General features: G+C 48.7%; 3 protein-coding genes and 1 pseudogene across 11 annotated transcripts in view; 1 reads left to right on the forward strand and 3 right to left on the reverse strand.

The window, feature by feature from the left end:
• LOC127039340 (zinc finger protein 135-like) overlaps positions 1-23228 on the reverse strand; it is a 154088-nt gene that overhangs the window by 121100 nt on the left and 9760 nt on the right. The window lies entirely within an intron of this gene.
• LOC127039369 (zinc finger protein 883-like) overlaps positions 1-23228 on the reverse strand; it is a 68912-nt pseudogene that overhangs the window by 45409 nt on the left and 275 nt on the right.
• The window catches only part of LOC127039438 (uncharacterized), a 46477-nt gene that overhangs the window by 784 nt on the left and 22465 nt on the right, over positions 1-23228 (forward strand). The window lies entirely within an intron of this gene.
• LOC127039400 (zinc finger protein 391-like) lies at positions 6177-22809 on the reverse strand. The gene is made up of 4 exons (XM_050933115.1): positions 22700-22809; positions 20826-22604; positions 12041-12154; positions 6177-11719 (listed from the first exon to the last, which is right to left on the reverse strand). The coding sequence occupies exons 3-4, from the start codon at positions 12129-12131 to the stop codon at positions 10431-10433; spliced, it is 1380 nt and encodes a 459-aa protein (XP_050789072.1). The 5' UTR covers positions 12132-12154; positions 20826-22604; positions 22700-22809; the 3' UTR covers positions 6177-10430.

A 23228-nucleotide genomic window follows, 5' to 3' on the forward strand; every position in this document is an offset into this window, starting at 1 on the left:
GCACCACCCCCAGGCAACGACAACCCATTGGTACCAACTATCACAATCACCCAGCAACTGCCCATTATGTAATTGCAAATGTGTACAGACCATTACAGCTTTTAATGTTTTTAAATAATGTATTTACTTTATTTTCAAATTATTACAAATTAATTTTTGAATGTATTTCATTAGTTATTTTTTACATTTCCTAATACATGTTACTATAGTATTGCAAATGTTTTATGGAAGGGGCCCCCGATTTTGCTTTGCCCAAGGCCCCCTGACTCCTCTGGGCGGCCCTGTCTGAGTTTTAAGCCCTGCTGCTGTGTTTTGCCTGCAACAGGCAGGCCTAAGCCTGTGAGTGACCCCCATAGCAGCTGCCTGAAGAAGTGCTTGGGGGAATCCTGCAGAAGGAGCGTGATATTTGTTTGAGTTCTCTCCTCATGGAGGCTGTGCTCCACTTGGTGCAGGACAGCAGTCTCAGCAGGACTCTAGGCCCAGCACCTTGCCTCAGTTTGTAGATTTGTAGTGCACTCATCACCGGGCTCAGTCTGGCACCGCTATCCCTCACCAGTGCCCAAGAAGCAGTCAAAAAAGTTGGATGGACTGGTTAGGTTAGTTGTCATGCTGTTGCTTGGCCAGTGTAGAGACTACTAAATGCATAGTATTCCTCTATGATGTTCTGTCCTGAGCAAAATTGGCATGTTATGAGGTAGTGCCTGTGAGGGACAGGTGTCTGTTTATGTATCCAGCCATCATGTCTTAGGTCTTCTGGGGGGAGAGCTTTTCCATCCTGCTTTCATTGGTGACATCTGTGATGCTCTGGTAGACATCTATGAAGACAATACTCTGACAGGATCATCTGGCAATACATCACAAGTTGATGCAAAGGCTCTTACAATAGCCATTTCTAGTTTCAAGTTTCTTGTTTCTCTTGTTTTGTGGTATGACATATTGTTTGAGATCAACATAACTAGCAAACAACTTCAGGCAAAAGAATTTGATATATGTGATGCCATTAATCAACTTGGAGAAACCACGAAGTTTCTTGTGGGCCGCAGAAGTGACGCAGCCTTTGAGAAAACATTGGTAGATGCAGGTGAACTTGCGGAGGAGTTGGATGTACCGGCACTTTTTGAACCAGATCCAATCCGTATTAGAAAGAAGAGGAAGCAGTTCACATATGAAGCAGATGACGAACCTATTTATGATCCGAAAGAAAAATTCAAAGTGAACTTTTACTTTCCAGTCATTGACACAGCAATACATTCGGTTGAAGAAAGATTCACATTGATGCAGCAAATTAGTTCAGTATTTGGCTTCATATATGATGTTTACAGTTTGCAAAATAAAACACCAAAGCAAATTATGGAACATTGCTTGATTTTGGAGAAAGCTTTGCAACATGGTGAATCCAAGGATATTGATGCCTTTGACTTGTGCAGTGAATTGCAAGCTATTGCAAGACGAGTCCAAAGGAGTTCATCACCACAAGATGTATTGAACTTCATATGGGAAAATAAGCTGACAGATAGTGTCCCTAACACAGTTATTGCTCTTCGCATCCTCTTGTCTCTCCCAGTTTCTGTGGCCAGTGGTGAGCGAAGCTTCTCCAAGCTCAAGTTGATAAAAACATATATGCGAACATCAATGTTGCAACAAAGACTTGTTGGGCTATCTACCTTGTCAATAGAACATGACATTGCTCACAGCATTGACTTGGAGGAACTTGTTTCTAAATTTGCTAAACTTAAAGCACGGAAACATAAATTCTAAATTATAACATGTTACTCTGTGACCGTGTATTGTGTATAATGTATGTGATTTTTTTTTTGGGGGGGGGGGGCGCAAGATGGAAGTTTCGCCTAGGGCGCAAAATATCCTTGCACCGGCCCTGCTCCCGCCCCCAGGTCTGAGTGCAAACCAGGGTGTTACCCATCTGCCGAATGACACCCACTGATCAGGTGCCCCAGCCCCTGGGCACCTCTTGCTCCAGCCCCCCCAGCCTGCCAAACACACGTGGGTCCTGCGGAGAGCGGGAGACGCCGTCCCCAGGCACAGGGACCCTGCGAAAATGTTAGCGAGATGTTGGGGCTGCCTAGCCGAGAGCCAGGGACCGCCCGACGGGTAAGGAACGGTTCCTTTATTCTGCAGGAGACAGGAGAGCCCTGTACCTTGCTACAAAAAACTTTATACAAAAACCAAGAATTTTTTATACACACTCACACAGGCTTCGGTTGTGTTAGCATTGGATTGGTGGTTAGCAAACCCTGCACTTCTGCAGTCTGCTCAGCAAAAACCAGCTTAGGACCAGCTTTAACTGCCTTAAGACCAATAAGGGAAGACAGTTTAAAAGTTTAGGCTACTGTGTCTGTGAGGTGTCCAATTTCTCCTAATGGTTGCCAGCTATTATAAGGCTACTAGCTGTTAGGGGGTCGCTGCTGAAAATAATAACTACAGGCCCGTCCCAGCTCAGCCGGGGGTTGGGTCCGCAGCTGACGCGTAAAGTGAACACCACGTAGAGCCAACATTGTATCCTCGCCGCCCTTGAAATGCCCCCATCCCGCTGCCAGAGCTGCTGGCAGGGTTTAAAGGGCTCAGCGTTCCCGCCGTGGTGGGGAGCTCTGAGTCCTTTCAATCCCGCCCACAGCTTTGGCGGCCGGGCTGGGCCTGGCATTTAAAGGGCCCGGAGTGCCACGGCGGCTGGAGCCTCGAGCCCCTTAGTTCACCCCGGGGGCTCCCAGCTACCTCTGCAGCTGGGAGCCCCCTGGGTGATTTAGAGGCCCTGGGACTCCCAGCCACAGCTGGTGCCCCAGGGCCTTTAAATCTTGAGGCTATGCCCCCCACTCCGGCCGTGTGCGCATATTTGAAATCGCGCCTGTTAAATGCACGTAAGTTGCGAGAGATGTGTAAGACTAAACATCGGCCAACTCTAAACCTGTGAAAACCACTGGGCTCCTCCCACGATGGAGGTCGTCACCGCCCGATACTTAGCCACTAAGGGGGCCATCTGTGCGGCCACCCAATTAAGGTGGTGGAACTCGGTCTCCGGATCCTGCTGTCACTTTTGAGGATGGCCAGAGGGCAGTGTTATTGGAGCTTGACTGTTAAATAAAACAATTCTGTTTTTGCCCCATAGTTCCTGCTATTTTTCTGCAATGGCTAGAACTTGTGGGGGCCAGATCCACACTTCAGACACCTTAAAGGCTTTGCTGAAATCTTCCCGGGTTCCCAGGAGCTGTTTCCCATTGGACCCTGCTAGCAAAATCAACCAAAGCTCTTAATTCTCTCAAGACACTGGCTCCTGGGATCCCTTCTCTGAAATCCATTGAGCCAAATTGCCCCTTATTTTCCTTCGTCCCACCCAATACAGAATCAATCTGCCAAAGGAAACAAGGCACTTAGCCTCATTAAATCCCGGCGAGGGCTTAACTCCAGCCAGAGATTTAAACAGGCTTTTCTTCTGAGTGCTCATTAAGGATTAAGTAGCACCTGTAGTTAACCATTCAGTCCGAATGCCTCGCCTTCAAACTCTACAGAAACCACAAACCTCCCCCCACCTTTCTGCATCCAAATGTGCCACTCTGGGGGAGTTAGGGGCGCCCGGACTCCCCAAGGAGAGGAGTTGGGAGGTACACTTGGGATCTTCCCTTTGGGTACCTGTGGTTTGTACTTTAGGAGCCGTTTCCAAATTTCCACTTGCCACGGATCCCTCGTGCCTGTCTCCCTTCTCCTGTCCTTTTCCCCTTTTGGCCCTTGCCTTCCTTTAGGCTCGTACCTTGGAGAGTTATTGCTTTAACTGGGCTTGCTTCACGAGGAGCCACAAATCCCCTTTCGGCCATAAAAAGAAACGGCAATTTTTGAGCCCATTTTTTTTTAATTGACCATTTTTTTAAACTCTTTTCCTGGCAGTCATTAGGATCAGTAGCAGAGTTAACATTCCTATCGCTTGGCAGCCATATCTTTAAGGACAGCGGAAATACTTCCTGCTCCGGCGTTAACCCTTAACTGATAAAAGAAGAAAACACACAAAAGAAAAAAGAAGTGGAGGGGGTGGGGGAAGTTAGGGGAACGTGGAGAAAGAAGCAGCTGAAGGAGAACATAAGAGCGGCCATCCTGGGTCAGGCCAAAGGTCCATCTAGCCCAGGATCCTGTCTACCGCCAGTGGCCAGTGCCGGGTGCCCCAGAGGGAATGAACAGAGAAGGGAAGAGAGGATGGGGATGTGGAGAAAGAAGAAGCAGAAGGGAGGGAAACCTAAGCCAATTTCTCTGCTGCCCTAATCTGGGGCGAAGAGTCTGACCGCTGCACGTTCTTCCCCTCGATTGCCCCCTCGGGGACCAATCTTCCTCACCCTGGTGTTTATTATGGGGGCTGTGGATGGGGGTTTCTGCAACTCCTCCAGTGTTCCAAGCAAGGGACCGTACAGAAACTGCCTGGAAGGGCCTATGATAAAAGGAAACTCACAGGGATAATTCCTTTCATAATTATAATACAGATACACATCGGGATCCTCTTCTGGTGCATCCCCCCCGCCCTTCCCAGTTTATGACTTTCTCTAATCACTGCCACTGTTCCCTTCTGATCTCCCAACGTGGCTTTGAAAGCACCATTGTGTCGTTTACATTTCCCATGGTCTTCCCTGGGAATCCTTCAGTAAGGCCCAATGGGCTGTTTTGCTCTCAAGAGTCCTCTGTTTCAACGCAGATACATCCTGTTCCGACCGATTACTTTCTCGCTCACTGTTACATACTTGTTTCTGCATTGTCATGATCTGCGCTGTCTTTAGGGTAGATTGGAGGGGGAGGTATTTTATTTTATCCTTTTAATTTTATTTAGGTTTTTTATTCTTGCCTTGATCTGATCTTTTAATTTATTACTATTACTACTGTCAGGGTTCCACTCCCCACTCTGAACTCTGGGGTACAGATGTGGGGGACCCACATGAAAGCTCCCCTGAGTTTACAGTCCGCCAGCTTAGGTTAATACTTGTCCAAGGCACAAATTCCTTTCCTTGTCCTTGGATGGTACTGCTGCCACCACCAAGTGATATACACAAAAATTCAGGGAAGGGTCACTTGGAATCCCTATCTCCCCCAAAATATCCCCCCAAGGCCCTTCAGCCTCTTTCCTGGGGAGGCTTGAGAATAATATACCAACCAATCACCTCAGCAATGTGAGCCCAGACCAGACCCTTTGTCTTCAGGACACTGAAATCAACCAGGTTCTTAAAAGAACTTTATTTAGAAAGAAAAAAATAAAATAATCACACCTGCAAAATCAGGATGGAAGGTAATTTTACAGGGTAATAAAAAGATTTAAAACACAGAGGATTCCCTGCTAGGCTCAGCTTCACAGTTACAAAAAACAGGAATAAAACTACCTCTGTAGCATAGGAAAATTCACAAGCCAAAACAAAAGATAACCTGACACATTTCTTTGCCCTATTTACAATTTCTGTAGTTTTAGATGGATTATTCCAGGTATATTTTCAGGAGATATTGTACCTGCTTGGCTTCTCCCTCCATCCGGAGAGGGAACAAAACAAGCAATCCTCCCAGATTTGAAAGTATCTTCTTTCCTCTTTGGTCCTTCTGGTCAGGTGTCAGCTAGGTTATATGAACTGCTTAACCCCGTACAGGTAAAGTGATTCAGTACAGCTGCCAAGGTGGGATTTTATGCTGCTTCATACATAAAGGTTGCTACCTTTCCCCCTATATTTATGACAACTACTGTCTGCTTACAGCGTTGCAGGAACGTCTTAGGGTCTGTAAAGCTTCCTGTACAAAATCCGTCAAGCTGTTTCCCCAAATCATTTCCAGCTGTTCTTTCTTTCCAGATGTTCCCTTTCCTCCTGACATAATTTCTTACTCAACCATGCTACCAGACCTGGGCCCTGACTCCCAGTAATGGAATGTATCCCTGCATTGATGTGTGGACTCTGAAACAGGGAAATTACAGGTTGCAACCCTGCCCCCCATCCTCCCTTCTCGCACAGCAAACAAATAAACCGTTTGTACCAATCGTCCCCTCCTCTCCACCACTCCTGGCAACTGGATTGCCAAATCTGTTACCCAGGTTTTTCAGAACCCAAAGCAATGACAACTTACTAGGTTTTCTTCAGGTGATGTCAGAAATAAATCAGCAGGGATGCATCTCCTCCATTTGATAAAATGATTGGCACAAACAGAAGCACTTTTATTTAAAAGTGCCTTTATTCGGTTTGAAGCACACACACATATATGTGCTGTAGCAGTAGCTGTTAGAGCAGTCAAAACATTTATATCTGAAATGCTTTTGAGGAATCCACAACCATCCTTCCATGGCCCCTCCTTCTGTCCAGTTGCTGAGCACTTTAGTGCCATGTCCTTGCCCAAAGAAAAGCACCTTGGACTGCTTCAGTGCACATTTTCTAACTAAACTTTGTATAGATTTTCTTTTGACAAAACACATAACTTATCATAGCCCCTACCAGGCTATCAGTTTTTCTAGCATTAGTCTCCTTAAGAGCAAAGCAGCTTTAGCAAAAGAACGTACCAGCACAGACACCCAGATTCAAGGTCAGCTTTTTACGTTTCCCCCCTTCTTATGAATTTGTCCTTTCACTTGATTATTTTTACTTGGTAAAACTGCAGCTTGCAGCTGGTGTTGTTCTGTCTGCCTAAGCAAGGCCACTTCTTCCTACGTGGTGGTCTTGCTTCTTTCTAAGTGCGCAAGATGGCTGCGAATTATGCCAAACCCAGTTCCTTTATGCCAAAGGCACCGCTTCTCTCTAAGCCTCATGAAACGTTAGATCCAAATGGTAAAGGATAATTGTTTCCGGTTTAATCATAGCATCCTTTGGGACCACGATCAATTCCACTGAACAAGGGAGCTGCTTTATAAAAGCAGTTTTATCAAGGCCTATGTCAGCCTATATCACTTCAAAGGTTTTTTTTTCTCCTGCTGACGATAGCTCATCTCAATTGATTGGACTCTTCCAGTTGGTATGCGTACTTCCACCTTTTCATGTTCTCTGTATGTATAAATATCTTTTCTCTGTGTGTTCTATTCTATGCATCCGAAGAAGTGAGCTATAGCCCACAAAAGCTTATGCTGAAATAAATTTGTTAGTCTCTAAGGTGCCACAAATACTCCTGTTCTTTATGTCAGCCTGGTGTCCTTCTCTGGGGTGAAACCCATCCACGGTGTACCTGCTACTAAGACTGAAATTGTTGCCAAATCCTTGGCCTTCGTGAAGGAAAACATACACTTTGCTGAAGTAAAATCCTATACAAAACCAGGCACTTTTCAGTAGCCCTAATGATCAATATTCCCCAAACATGCCCAATTTGTTTCTTTAATGTGGTGGCCCAGGTCTTAATTCGGGACTAGAAACAGGCCTGGATCCGAATCCCTGTAAACCACTAAAGGTGGGGGATCTAGTCAAAAACAGACGTACTGCAGCTATCTCATGTTCAACACTGATTTCATTCGATACACATTTGCAGCATCTACAAAAGATGTGTTCAGAAAAAAATGTGATTTCTACATCCTCCACATCTACATAGATAGGGACATCATTCTCCATATCATAGGATTAGCCAGGAGATATATTACGGAGTAAATTCTTGAAGGACCTAGGCCATAACTACTTTGGGAATCAAATACAACAGTATTTTGCCAAGTTCCAAATCGCATACTGAGGAATTCTCTCTTTGGGGCATCTGAGACAATATTTACCTAAAGAACTGAGCAACACTCTAATCGTATGCAGTTTACTTTTGTTAGTTGCACAGTTTGGGGTGTGCTGTTCACCATTTCAGAATGGAGATTTCCTTGGTAGCATGCCCACTAGCATGCAGTATTCTCTCCTGTTGAGTGAACGGCACTTGACTTTCCTCCATGTCATCATGGAGGTGCAGGAGAAGAGCAAAAACAACATAAGAAATTGTTATTTTTAGTAAATAGTAGTTGGTTAAAGTCCCTAATAAATCTGAGCTTCATTCAGTCAAAAGAAATCAATATCCAATTATGGGAGCAAATAGACTTCAGAAAAAAAGAGAAAAACCCACATCACAGAGAAGTTGAGACTCTTTCAGTTTCATATAAAATGAAGTTCCAGAGCAGGTTATAGATATGACTCAGAATCAGGAGAAGAGATTCTCCCATAGCATTCTCCTCTGATCCATTCAAATCTACGTCACTCAGCACTTACTGAATCACCTTATTTACAAAAGTTAGTAGCATTGTAGTGGAGAAAAACACCCAACCTTCCCGTCTGCAAACAACACCTAGCAGTCCAGAAGTGGCTTTGCCAGCAGACAGACACTAGGGTTTATACTCTGAATGATCACTGAAATTGGGATCCATTCAAATTCATCTCCCAGGCCTGTGATGCTTTCATCTCCAGGCTTACTGAGTCCAAGGTCTGGTCTATAGTAGGAAATTAGGTCAGTGTAACTCCATCGCTCAGGGGCGTGGAAAATCCACACCCTTGAGTGAAGCAGTTAAACCAACCTAACCCCCACCGGGTCAACGGAAGAATGTTCCTGTCAACCTAGCGATCACCTCTTCGGGCTTGGCTACACGGGCAAGTTTCTGCGCAGTAAAGCACTCAAACTGCAGACATGCATACACTGCCAAGCCACTTTGTGCGCAGAAACTCCTCAGCGGCAGCCCTGCAAAAAACCCCACCTCAACGAGGGTTGTCAAGGTCTTTGTGCAGCGGCTCCAGCGCACTATTGACACTTGCCTGCTTTCTGCGCTGTCATTGGCCTCCGGAGCTGTCCCGTAAGGCCTCAAGGGACCGCTCTGCTCATTGTTTCGAACTCGGCTGTCCCTGGAGACATGCGCCCCTCTCCTTTCAAAGCACCTTTTCTGACAGCCTTTGCGTGCTGTGCTGATTTGCTCCAGGACACAAACCAAACCACTCATGTGGAATGCTCCTGCTGCTGAACACAGGGGTGTGTGTGTGTGTGTGGATGTGTGTGTGAGAGAGAGAGAGAGAGAGCGTGCATGCGCCCAGGGAGGGAGGTGGGGGCTGATGTCGGGTCTCCCCCCTCAGGACTGGCTGCTTCCAACTTACAAGACAGCATGCTGACACACACTCTGTTCTGCCAACACAGTCTCTCTCGCCTCCCCACACACACACACGCTCTCTGTCACACGCTCTCCCCCACCCTTCAGTTGAAAAGCAGCTGTCAATGTAGTAGGATGCCCGTGGAACAATGGGATTGGGACACCTGCCTTATGTGACGCTGTGCCTGCCCCACGAGGCATTGCAAACCCTTCCCAAAGCACCCTGCGGCTTGTTGCACAGTAGGATAGTGACCACAATGCACTGCGATCTTTGCCATTGCAAGAGCTACCAATGAGGCTGCGTTCCAGTATGGACATGCAACAGCGGCTTAATTCCAGAATTTTAATAAAAGTGGTGTAACTCGTGGCTCAGAAACCTGCCAGTGTAGACATACCTAAGGGAGGTATACGCCGAGGGGAGAAGCCCGTCCATCGGTGCAGGCTGCGTCTTCACCGAGGAGTTACATCGGTGTTTTAAATGTAGACGAGTCCAAATTTAGAAGCAAAGGGCTGTTGCCAAGGACAGAGAGCGGAGAACACTGCATCATGTGACACTTCGGGAGGTGGCAGGGTAGAATGTGAAAAACTCACCCTGGCTCAGAAGAAAACACTTCTGGGGTGTCCGGGAAGGTGGTCTCAGCACCTCTCTTGTGTCACAGAGGCTGAAACAACAATTTCTTTCCTGCTCCTGGTCTTTGTTATATTTAAATATATTTTAAAGAAGAGAAGCAACACACCCCCTCCCTGCATTCAGCACAACCCGCGTGAGAACAACTGGGAATGAGACAATCTGTCCACAAAGAGGGAATTAAGTGACTGTAACAATTACCTTGCAGTAAGAGGAACAGTATAAATGTGCCTGCTCCATGAGACACTGCAAACCCTTCCCAAAGCACCCTGCAGCCAGATGCATCTGAAGAAATGGGAAGTTTTAACCCACAAAAGCTTATGCCCAAATAAATCTGTTAGTCTTTAAGGTGCCACCAGACTCCTCGTTGTTTTAGTACAAACGTGATGCTCTGGGATTGTTTAGACGAGGAGAACTGATCGAGGTTAGGTCAGGCCATGAGGAAGTGTGCTAGATAATTGCAGCCATTACACACCGACTATGTTTTTACTGAAGGAATAGTTGTGTTTTTACATGGCAATACCGGGTAGATTTTATGGCAGTGGAGTTCACTGCTGTCAGCCTTAATGCCCCAACCTGGGACTGCGGGACATTCCTGGTAGGAGGGGGACACAAGACTCATAACACAAAGGAGTTGACAGAGCAAGAGGACTCACACCAAAGAACGGCGAGCTTTAAAAGCCAGCGGTAGATTTGAGAGACCACAATGAGCAAAAGCTTCAAACAGCCTGACGGGCCACGATGGGGGAATCAGCAAAAGTGTTAAAGAAAATCAATGTTTTGTTGGCTCTCAACAAGGTTTTTGTAACGTTGATCTCCCTGGGGCATTCTCGGGGGATAAACAAGGGCTGAGCGCTGACGGAAGCTTTTCTCCCAAGAAGCATCTCCGGGGTCTCTCGCCTGTGTGGATCCTCCGACGTGCAGGAAGGGCTGAGCGCTGAGAGACGCTTCGCCTGCACTAGCAGCATTGATAGGGGCACTCACCCGCATGGATTCTCTGATGTGCAGTACGCCAAGTGAAGGTGTTTCCGCACTCACAGGGTCTCTCTCCTGTGCGGACCCTCTCATGTCTAATGAGTGTTGAGCTCTGAGTGAAGCGTTTCCCGCACTCATAAGGGGGCGCTCTCCCACGTGCGTGCTTTGATGCGTAACAAGAGCGGCGATCCGAGCGAAGCTTTTCCCGCACTCACGGCACTCGTAGGGTCTCTCCCCCGTATGGATTCTCTGATGCGTGATAAGGGATGAGCTCTGAGTGAAGCTTTTCCCGCACTCGCAGCATTCATAGGGGCGCTCTCCCGTGTGGGTTCTCTTGTGTCTAATTAGGACTGACAGCTGAGAGAAAGTTTTCCCGCACTCGCGGCATTCATAGGGGCGCTCTCCGGTGTGGATTCGTCCATGTGTAATCAGGTGTGAGCGCCGGGTGAAGGTTTTCCTGCACTCCCAGCATTCATAGGGTCTCTCCCCACTGTGGCTTCTCTTATGGTCAAAAAGGCCTGAGCGGCTACTGAAGTTTTTCCCGCACTCGCATTCATAGGGTCTCTCTCCCGTGTGGATCCTCTGATGTGCAATGAGGGACGAACTCCGAGTGAAGGTTTTCCCGCACTCAGAGCATTCAGAGGATCTCTCTCCTGTGTGGAGCCTCTGATGCGCAATGAGCCGTGAGCTCAGAGGGCAGGTTTTCCCACACTCATAGGGTCTCTCCGCCGTGTGGATTCTCTGGTGTTCTCTAAGGTGTGAGTGGCTGCTGAAACGTTTCCTAGACTCAGTGCACATGTTGGTTCTCTCTCCTGTCGGGTTTCTCTTTTGGGCTGTGGTTTCCTTCTGGTCCTTGGGAGTTTCCCAGTTATTAACGGATATACTCATGTTCTCCACTGGCTGGTTTCCCTGCTCTCTCTCTGGCCTGTGCTGAATCTCACAGGCTGTTCCCTGCTCATGACTCCTGGACATATCCCCTTTGGAGCTGTGTGATAACCCCACGTATGGTCCCTCCTGCTCAGCATCTTCCTGCTGAGGATTCTCCTCCTTGTTCTCACTCACCATCCCATCACCTGCTGAGAAAGAGAGAGAAACCTCAGAAACGGGGATGGACAAGGCAAGGGCAAACCAAAATAAGTGCTAGTCAGACAGAAAAAAACCAGGATCCGAATCCCACCGAACTCTTTCCCACACAGGAAAGAAGTGGGGCATAAAATCTACTTCTACAGCCCATGGGAGGGGAGGTCAAGACAGGTTGGGTAGGAAGCCATGAGCAATATCTGGCATGAGGCTACGATAGCTGCTTGGAGCAGTCCAGAACTCAGAGAGCTCACAAGGGCCTTGCAGGGAATCCCAGCTGTTTCCTTGAGGCGCTCCCAGGTTTCATGATTCCTCACCTGTGTGGGCATCCCTCCAAATCTGTCTTTCCTCTGAGCCTTGGACATCTGGGACCCTTGGCTTTACCTCTCGATCCTGGTGGGAGATCATATCAGATCTGGGAACTGGAAACCCTGCTTAGAGAAAAGAAAACAAGTGAGAGCAGGGGAGTCACAATAAAACGTTCTATTCTTTTAACTCCAGACCATTTTAAAGCAGTAATATGCTGGGGCCACCTCCCAGGGGCTCAAACATGTAGGACACTCTGCTTAATGAGAGATTTAATGATCCCCATTTCTGCTGCGAACACACACAGCCAGACAATCATCATCAAATGGTCCCCAAACACAGAGAAGGTAACGCCACGTCCTAGAAAGCGAAGTTTGCCGCCAGTGGGAAACCACCTGGACCTGCTTCTTACCGACAAAGCGAGGCCCAGAGACAATAAGTGAGTCACAGGGAAGCTGGAAACAGTAACTATGGGATGGTGGAGTTCACTGGAGGAATAGGAAGGAGGGAGGATGTCCCTGAGCATAGTATCTTAGCAGTGCTAGACATAAGGAAAGCACGTTCTGAGGAATTAGGGACTATTGCAACTCTGGTATAATGGGAGGGAGGACGAAAATGCCCCATGGTGTGGAGAAGGCTGGGGAATCAGATGCTATCATTCAGGAGCAACAGACTCCAATTCCTCTAGAAAAAGAGAATATGAAGAATAGGAATTGGGCCACGTGACCCCAGGAGGGACTGACGCAAAGATCCCAAAGACATTGCCGTGAAGAAAGCTTGCAGCTGGTATAGATGAGGAGGGAAATCAAGACCTTCTGAGTCCCCAGAAGCTGCATTACCAACAGTGACAGAATGCACCCCTGTGTTCATACCCTGCACGTTATTGTAATAATCTTTGCACACAATATGCCTTGTAAGGTATAAATTGAAAACTAGTAACTTGCAGGTCAGTAATATCATGGTAGTGTATGTAACAACATTATATGTAAAGTTATGAACTGAAGTGTTTCCCCAGACAAGTCTGTGGAGAAGGGAAACATGTTTCTCCAAGACAAATGAATGCCAGGCCAGATGTCATCAAAGCCGACGGGCCAGCAGCTCTCGAGTGGGGCAAGAACAAACAGATCTGCATCTTAGCAAACAATATAGCAAACCTCCCCCCTACCAGACTCCATGTCTCCTAGACCTCCCCTAGAAAGTGTTTTGTCTTGGGGTCATTTCCAGGAAGATGCATTTTTGAAGGGTGACAATGAGGGGCAAACCCCTGAAGCTATCTCTCACCCTAGCTCCTTCCTCACACTGAAGATGACAAAAGAAACAGCTACTGGGCTTTGGGGGAGGGGTCCTGACCAGAAAGCATGAGGTAAGGTCATCACTCTTTTGGGGGGCAAGGCCAGCCTTACAGATGGGCATTGCAGTGACAGGGGGACCACTATGATCACCCCCCCCAACACACACACAGAAACAGCCAGCCCAAGACCTCTTTAACACACACCCCCAGCACTGGACTCAAAGCTGGGGAGTGGCAGGGCTATGGGTGCTGCCCCTGAGGGCTCCTGCCATGTGCCAGGTTCAAACTGCTACTCCCAGCTGGGCTGGGGTGGGACGAGACTTCTTCCCCTGCATGGACCACTCCCTGGGCTGGGTCAGACCCGTCTCTTGGAACCTTCCCCAGCTGCAGAAAACTCGGCTGCTGCTGGGAACCCAGCTCTGAAGGCAGGGCCAGCGCCAGCAGCAGCACAGAAATGAGAGTGGCAATACCATGCCACCCCCTGACAATAGCCCTGCGATTCACCCAGGGCCCCATTTGCGATTGGGATACCCACGATTAACCATCATGAAATTCCAGATTTAAATATCTGAATCTAGGGAATGGAAAACGTTTAAAATCCTACGACCGTGAAACGGACCAAAATGGATCGTGAGTTTGGCAGGGCCCTAATGATTGATGTTGACCTGGTTATTGGGATATTTGCTGTACGAATTCTTTGTTTTTGTTTAAAAGGTGGTAAAGAAAACGTATAGGAAGGGAAGGAGAATGACCCTTGGCAAACACTTCCGTGTTGTTAAGAGTCAAGGTCCAAATTATTAGCTTTGAACTTCTCTATCTCCTGGGTCAAGCCAGTTTACAGACCTGGGTTAGACCCCCAAAGCCCTTGGACCTAGGAGATCGAAAGGTCTGGAGCAGTAGAAAAAGGGATTCGTTCTCAAAAGGAGCCGGCCTGTTCAGGTGGTTGTTTGGGAGAAAGAAACAGAAACACATGGAAGCTACAGGGGTGTCTGGAGAAGATGGACCTGCCTACCTGACCAACAGGATGCTGGGCATTTAGATAAGACAGGCATGTTATGTCAAAATCCTTTTTTCTGCTTTCCTGTTTTCCTACTGCAAAATAAACACTACTTTGGTTTGCAGAAGGCTGGGCTGTCTCTGTGCACCACTGACACCAGACTGCCCAAGGTGCTGGTTAAGCATGGCTGAAATACAGGGGATTAAGAGCAGGAGAACTGCAGTCTTCCACTACAGGAGAGGGAAAGGCCCGAGGCAGGGCACTTAGCGAGACCAGGAAAGGGACACAGCTAATCCTCTCACTCGCTATGCCACCCACTTCCCTCCCACCCACTGCTCTCAGCTCTCCCCACCTCCCGGGATTCCAGCACCCACTTCTTGTCTTCTCACCTTCCCTCCTATTCCTCCAAATTCCTGCTCCCCCGAACACTTTCCACAACACCCTCCCTCTGGACCAAGTGTTCCCTGGAGGCCGGAGAGTTGTGTGTCTGGGGTGGTTTAGACACCACAAATCCAGCATCTTGGGGGGGGGCAGATGGGAGGGGTAGACTAGATGACTCTTGTGGTCCCTTCTAGCCCTGTGGTTCTAGGGTTCCCCTTCCCCCCTCTCCAACACCCTGCTTTCCACTGCTTGTTGCCTCCCCATTATTATTATGTCTATAATTAATTTATTATTATGATTAATGTTGTGCCTAGCAACCCAAGCCAGGGACCAGGACCCCAAGGTGCGGGTAATTCTACAGACACAGAACAAAGAGACAGTCCCTGCCCCCCAAGGTGCCGACTGTCTAAGAATCAGACAAGAGACGTATGGATTCAGACAGATGGGGGAACACAAGATAAAAAAGGGAAGGAGGAGGATCTGGGGAACTACAGGCCAGTCAGCCTCATCTCAGTCCCTGGAAAACTCATGGAGCAGGTCCTCAAGGAATCAATTCTGAAGCACTTGGGAGGAGAGGAAAGTGATCAGGAACAGTCAGCATGGATTCACCAAGGGCGAGTCATGCCTGACTAACTTAATTGCCTTCTACGATGAGATAACTGGGTCTGTGGATGAGGGGAAAGCAGTGGATGTGTTTATTCTTTGACTTTAGCAAAGCTTTTGATACGGTCTCCCACAGTATTCTTGCCAGCAAGTTAAAGAAGTATGGGCTGGATGAATGGACTATAAGGTGGATAGAAAGCTGGCTAGATCGTCAGGCTCAACGGGTAGTGATCAACAGCTCCATGTCTAGTTGGCAGCCAGTTTCAAGCGGAGTGCTCCAAGGGTCGGTCCTGGGGCCGCTTTTGTTCAATATCTTCATTAATGATCTGGAGGATGGCGTGGACTGCACCCTCAGCAAGTTTGCAGATTACACTAAACTGGGAGGAGTGGTAGATACGCTGGAGGGTAGGGATAGGATACAGAGGGACCGTGACAAATTAGAGAATTGGGCCAAAAGAAACCTGATGAGGTTCAGCAAGGACAAGTGCAGAATCCTGCACTTAGGATGGAAGAATCCCATTCACTGTTACAGACTAGGCACCGAAGGGCTAGGAAGCAGTTCTGCAGAAAAGGACCTAGGGGTTACAGTGGACGAGAAGCTGGATATGAGTCACCAATGTGCCCTTGTTGCCAAGAAGGCTAACGGCATTTTGGGCTGTATAAGTAGGGGCATTGCCAGCAGATCGAGGGATGTGATCATTCCCCTCTATTCGACATTGGTGAGGCCTCATCTGGAGTACTGTGTCCAGTTAGGGGCCCCACACTACAAGAAGGATGTGGAAAAACTGGAAAGATTCCAGCGGAGGGCAACAAAAATGATTAGGGGGCTGGCGTACATGATTTATGAGGCGAGGCTGAGGGAACTGGGATTGTTTAGTCTGCAGAAGAGAAGAGTGAGGGGAGATTCGATAGCAGCTTTCAACTACCTGAAGGGGGAGTCCCAAAGAGGATGGATCTGGACTGTTCTCAGTGTTAACAGATGACAGAACAAGGAGCAATGGTCTCAAGTTGCAGTGGGGAAGGTCTAGGTTGGATATTAGGAAACACTATTTCACTAGGAGAGTGGTGAAGCACTGGGATGGGTTCCCTAGGGATGGGGTGGTATCTTTTTCCTTAGAGGTTTTTAAGGTCAGGCTTGACAAAGCCCTGGCTGGGATGATTTAGTTGGGGTAGGTCCTGCTGTGAGCAGGGGGTGGACTAGATACCTCCTGAGGTCCCTTCCAACCCTGATATTCTATGATTCTGATTCTGTGAAACGCCCTGATTGGCAGTGGTCTCAGCATCTGAGCCATTGCCATGTATGAGATAATATGTAAGGGGAGGGTCAGGCCATGAAAGTGGAAAGAGACAGGTGATGTTAGACGCAATAGAGATGGGGGAGCCAGTGGAGGGATTCAAAGACAGGGCAGCATCCTGGATTTACAGGGTGTTCGATGACTCAGGCTTTTATCCGGTCTCCCTCTCGGGACTGCCCTCTTTGGGATACGACTGCATCAGGGAGTGAGATGCCTTCGAGTCTGGGTCTACAGACCTGTGTAAGCGGGTCTCGCACTAGTGTATTAAAAATCGCGGTGGAGACATTGCTTCGACTTTGCAGCTCAGCCTGGAGCCCAGCATCTCAAGCCCAGCCACCCCCTCAGTTTGAGAACCCACGCTACAAGCCAATCCGCAATAACTGCGCAGATGGTTTTAGCGCATCAGTGGGAGTCTGGACCGACCCCGGCTACATACTAGGCTTAGCTTTTCCCCGAGGGCGAGCCCCACCGTTCCACTTCTCTGAGACTGGGTCTTCCAGCAGCAACACCCCTTTTCTCACTGTGGTTTTTCAGTGACTCCAAACGAGTTCAGGCTCCTGGGAGAGATGTTCATGGGCTCCGACTTCCCCTCTTCTTGGTGGGTGCTTGACTCCCTGGTGCCCCTGGCCCCATCCTCGTCTCATCCCCATTGCACCCTTTCCCCAAAGTCCCCACCCCACCCTGCCTCTTCCCTTGAGCACGCCGCATCCCCGCTCCTGGAAAGTCCTAAGTGCCGCCAAACAGCTGTTAGGCGGTGGGGAGAAAGCACTGGGAGGGAGGGGGGAAGTGGGGACGTGGTACACCCGGGGGGGGAGAAGGAGGCGAGGAGGGGGGAGCCTGGCTGCTGGTGGGGGCGGAGCGCCCACTGATTTTTCCCTGTGGGTGCTCCAGCCCCGGAGCACCCACGGACACGGCACCTATGGAGACACTCGCTATTGAGGCGTGATGCAATCGGTTGGTATTTGCACCAACGCAAGACAGCCGTTCCAAAACAAGCCGACGTTGACGAGGGAAGGGATTTAAACAACCGTACGTCAATCTGGTAAAGCAAAACTTAACTCCAAGTTCACACGGTCGGACTCATCTGCTCAGGTTTTCCAAAGCTGCTCAATTTCATCTCTGTCTCCCCGTCTCAGTCTGTCTGCCCTGTCCCATCTCTTCATAGCCTACTCCCTTTGTCCCATGTAGCAATCCTGGTGTGTTCCCATGTTGGCTCTCACTCATTACAAGTTAATGGCCAGTCACGGAGTCTTCCAGTGTTTCTACAGGGGGCTCCATTCATATGTGGACAGTTCTTAACAGTGTCTCCATGCCAACCCAGACAGGCCTATGTTACGCCAACGGCCATTACATTCCCTGTCCCAGAAGAAGAATTCACTCCTTCACATCCACTGGGCAACAACGGAAAGTGAGAGGGGAAATTAAAAAAACCCCAACCCTACAGAAATGCCCATAGGTAAAACAAGTCCCATAGGGCTAGGATAATTAATCATGAAAAGTATGGAAGTGTACAGCTGGAAAAGACCTCAGGGTGGCGTCTAATCCGCTCCACCCCCAATCTCAGACAAGCTAAAATACACCTAGCCCATCCCTCACAGGAGTTTGTCTAACTTGTTTTTAAAAACCTCCAATGACAGGAATTCTACAACTCCTGCTGGTGCCTGTTCCAATATTAATTTATCATTATAGTTGGAAAACTTTTCCTAGTATCGAACCTAAATGCCCCTTGCTGCAGATAAAGCCAACTACTTCTTGTCCCATCCTGGTGGACATGGAAAACTATGGACTCCCATCGTCTTTAAAATGACTCTGAACACATTGGAAAATGATTATCCAGTCTCCACACAGTCTTCTTTTCTAAAAACCTAACATCCTCCATTCTTTTACCTTTTCCTCCTCGGTGTTTATGGGGAATGAGGATGTTACCTTCTGAACGGATCTGAGCAGGGGAAAACTGCATTTGTCAAGGTCAGTGAAAAGGACGCTGCAGTACTGAAACAGGAGAGGTGTGCCTGGGCAAGAGATCCTTAGGGACCGTACGCAGAATGAAAATGCAAGATGGGGACAGAGCCTGGATGTGAGGACCAATAGCGACATCCATGTCAAAGACGTTTCCCCGTTTAGGGGCCTGAGTGACAAGGATGGTGGGGCTGTCAGTAGGGATAGGGAGAGGAGTGTCAGGATAGTGTGGGGAACACTTTAAGATCTCTGCTTTAGTCTTTTTATCTGTTCAGCCGGAGTAGATGGTTAGACATCCGTAAGGAGATGTCACACAGACAGGCTGAGATTTTAACTTGGTAAGAAGGAGACGGTCCATCTGTGAGTCATCGGCATGGAGTTGGTTGTAGAATTTGTGTTTGTGGAGGAGGTTGCCCAGAGATAAGGTGCTGAAGGAAGACACACAGCAAGCCAGAGTGGGGATGACGGGGATCCTCCAGAGGACACGATGAAGGAGAGATTAGAGAGGTAGGAAGAGAATCAGGAGAAGATAAGAGAAAACAAGATTTCAAGAACAGCATGGTCGGTGGGGTCGAAGGTGGCTGACAGGCCAAGGAGTAGGAGGACAGAGGACTGGTTCTCAGCTTCGTCTCGGGCGAAGTCGTTACAGTCTTTGGCAAAACCAGTCTCAGCGAAATGCTCTAAATCTCTGCTTCCCTCAAACTTTCCCTTCCTACCCCTACCGGACCTTCCCCACTGCAACCCCTTCCTTCTCCTCCCACTGCCCCGTCTTTCTCACGCCCAAGTAACCCACTCCTTCCCCACCCTCACCACTACTGGACCCTCCACCCCTTTCCCCCCCCATTCCCGATCTCTCGCTCCCACAACCCACCCCATTACCGCTTCCCAGGACCTCCTGTCCCTGACTCCCACCTTCCTCTTCCTTCCACTGGACCAAACCCTCTCTGATTCCCTCTCCTCCTAATCCTCTGCACAGCCCTTCCCTTCCTGCCACTGCTCTCAGCCCTCCCCACTTTGTGGCACCCTTACGAGCACCACCTCCCCGTCATCTTCTCCCACTGCTCCCTGGACTCCTTCCTCCCAAAGACTCTTGAATAAGAACCTAACATTAGATGGTCCAACCTGACCACTACATCCTGTATGCATTTGGGAAGTTATTAGAGGGGTGATTCAGCTCTGCTATCGTTAAGGTTCGGCAGGACTTTCCTGTTCAAAGGTCGTCTATTCTAATGGTGCTAACATCCATATTCCTATTCAGATTGCGCTGAAAGTTGGTGCTCGTCTCGGGGTTGCAGGGCAGGGTGAGTGGTCCAAAAAAGGGGTTATCTGACAAAGAGTTTCCTGAGGCACAGCCCCCCACCCCACCACCACCACCCAAGAAGCTGATTACAAATCACCTTGTTCTTACAACATGTTCTCGCAAAAAACTATACGTCTAACTGATACCACCAACTGATCCAAGTCACTGAGCATTTAGCTCAGCGAATACACGGCAGCCACTGCCTTTTGCAGGGGAAGCAACATTGAAATAGTTAAAAGCTGTGGAGTTTGGAAGTTCAGATCGGTGCCAGCCAAACGGAGGAGTCGAAGAGACTGAAATGCATGTGAATTAAGGCTCTGTTAACAGCCAGAGGTTTTCCATCAATGTGCTGCCACAGTAACTGGTCCTCTCAATTGGACATGCTGTGGCCGTTCCACCTCAGCTACACCCATTCATTGGAGGTGGAGTCCAGCCACTGATTGCTTTCAGACCACGTGGGTTGTGCATTGGTCTTTCATTCTGCAGGAGTTCCTCTTCGGCCTTGTGCTGTGATACCAACCATTCGGAGTTACAAGAAATGCTTGACATTGCTCTAAAATGCAGACTCTGGCCTGGTCTGGACTTAGAAGTTTTGTGATCATAGCTCTGTTCGGTAGGGCTGCGAAAATACCCACATCCCTAACGAACACAGATACGGCAGCAGAATCTCTAGTGAGGACACAGTTATAGTGGGGGTAGGAGGAACTTCATTTGTTTAAAACACAGAAATTAAATGATCATAAATAACTTGAATGCAGAGTTCAAGTTGCCCAGTTCTGCATGCGCCCTCCCAGCTGGAAGGTGGCTACATTTAAATCTCCGAAACGCAGAAAACGAAGAGTTAAAGTTCACGCTATCCCTACTATGAAGCATTAACTCTGCCCCCCAGCCCATAGCCCTGGCATCAGAGGTCAGATTCTTCAAATTTTGAGGCTCTCTGCCACCCTCTCACACTGTGATGTAGCCTCACTTGATCATCGCATCTCCAGATAAGCCAACTCTGTGCAGAGTGAATTGAGGCCACGCCGTACAGTCCCAGGCCGATCTGCCCAGGGAGGAACTGGAGTGCAAAGGCTACAGGGCCATTTTCTGCTTTTGTTGCCGATAATTGGACTCTTGTCTGTTTGAGTGACCATGTCAGGAGTTTAACTGAGGTAAGAAAACTTTGTTGTTGTGGCTTTAGTCAATTCAGCATCAGCTGGTGAGGATGCTGACCCCCGGCGAAGGTGAGATAGGATTGAGGTCTATAAAATCATGACTGGTGTAGAGAAAGTAGATAAGGAAGTGTTATTTACTCCTCCTCATAATGCAAGAACTAGCATTTCACCAAATGAAATTAATGGGCAGCAGGTTTAAAACAAGCAAAAGGAAGTATTTCTTCACACAGCGCACTGTTAACCTGTGGAACTCCTTGCCTGAGGATGTTTTGAAGGCCAAGACCATAACAGGGTTCAAAAAAGAACTAGATAAATTCATGGAGGACAGGTCCATCAACGGCTATTCGCCAGGATGGGCAGGGATGGTGTCTCTAACTTCTGTTTGCCAGAAGCGGGGAATGGATGACAGGGGATGGATCACTTGATGATTCCCTGTCCTGTTCATTCCCTCGGGGGCATCTGGCATTGGCCACTGTCAGAAAACAGGATCCTGGGCTGGATGGACCTTTGGTCTGACACAGTAGGGCCGTTCTTATGTTAGTGCAGTGTCTCTCAAACCAAGGTCTGTGGGCCCTGCTGTTTAGCAGCTGATCATCCTTCATCCTTTATGCAGAGACAAGGAGGACTCTCTTGTGTCCGGACTGGGATGAAAGTTCTTGTCACTGATGTCTCCCTCTGTTTTATAGCACCACAGTAATAAGAAGTGGAAAAGTGATCATAGGAGGTGTTTTGCAGGATTCCCAACCTTCAAGGGTGACCAGGATTGTCACGGCAAAGCTCCTGCTGTGGCCCCCGCTCCAAAAGTTAACGCACCACCAAGGGGAGAGGCAGATTCTCCATCACTTCAAATCTTCAGGTCAAGGCGTGATGACTTTCTGGAGGATGATTTAGTGCGGCACAAGCTATTCAGCTCGATCCCACAGTAACTGGATGAGATTCTTTCGCTTCTTACACCTGAGGCCAGACTAGAGGAATTTATAATCCCTTCTTGCCATAAAACCTATGAATTTATAATCAGTGTGAGGAAGGGAACATGTCACTGTTTGTGCTGTGTTCCAAAGACGGGAATCCCAGCGTTTATCCGCATGCCCCCCAGTGGTGTGCACTGGGTCAGCTGCAGCTGTAACCGGATGGTGGAGGGATTAGTTGGAGCAGCCTGGCAGAGCTGGGACTGTGACATGAACCTAGAGGGGTCAAGTCTTCCCCATTTCCATGCTGCGGGTTGGAGGCTGTGTCGCTAAAGGTGTGGAAGGGGGAGTTCTTGCCACGGGTTTGTCAGTAATTTGGTGGCATTCATGAAACTGGTCTCCAGGGCTCAGTGAGGGGTAAGTGAAGGTGACGACTCATCCTCGGGCTGACGGTAAAGAGAGGGTAACATTTTACAGGTCTGAGGTGGTTCGTGCAAAGCAGACTCCGTGTTTGAGCGTAAGCAGCTTCTGTTTGCGACAATGGAACTAAACCCAAGTTTTGCCTTAGCAGAAAGACGATGTTAGACTTTGTGCTGTGCTGCTCCTGGGCTCTGTTCCTGCAGTGTTGTGTAGCAGGGGAGGGCAGAGGGCTGGTGTGTGTGTCACTGGCATGTTGGGGTGTTGCTGAAACAGGGCAGAGTTAAGGTTACATTGTGGGGTGACGTGAACCTTAACTCTGCATTTCCCCTTCTAAGAACCCAGGGGACGGGAATCCTTACCCAGCGAGGTCACAGTCTCATAGTTCTCCTGCATGATGTCCCTGTAGAGGGCTCTCTGAGCGGGGTCCAGCAGAGTCCACTCTTCCCTGGTGAAATACACAGCCACCTCCTTGAAGGTCACCGGTCCCTGAAAGAGCAAGAGCCCCCCACTAAGGACCTGCTGCCGCACCCACAACCTCACTCTTCGTGGTGCAGCAAGGCCAATTAATTAGAAGCTCTGGGAGGCCCAGAGTCCCACCCTCTTCGGAGCAGCCAGGAGGCATTGGGGTGAGTGGGGAAAGTGAGAGCCCTTCACCCATCCCAGCACAGAGAGGGGACAGGGGTCCTCACACTCATCACTCACCTACTAGCCAGATGCTGATACAGGGGATGGGACAACTTCCTGGTGGGAATCAGAACACCCTCCCCATCACCTGCAGCTGGATGGGAGGGGATGGGGTGTCTCATTGGTTCGTGCTCCAGCACTGAGAATCTGAGAGTTTTTCAGGGGGTTATTTTCTGTTCCACAACTAAGGAATCTCCACCATAA

Source organism: Gopherus flavomarginatus, chromosome 23, assembly GCF_025201925.1.
Source record: "Gopherus flavomarginatus isolate rGopFla2 chromosome 23, rGopFla2.mat.asm, whole genome shotgun sequence".
In the NCBI taxonomy this organism is placed as follows: Eukaryota; Metazoa; Chordata; order Testudines; family Testudinidae; genus Gopherus; species Gopherus flavomarginatus.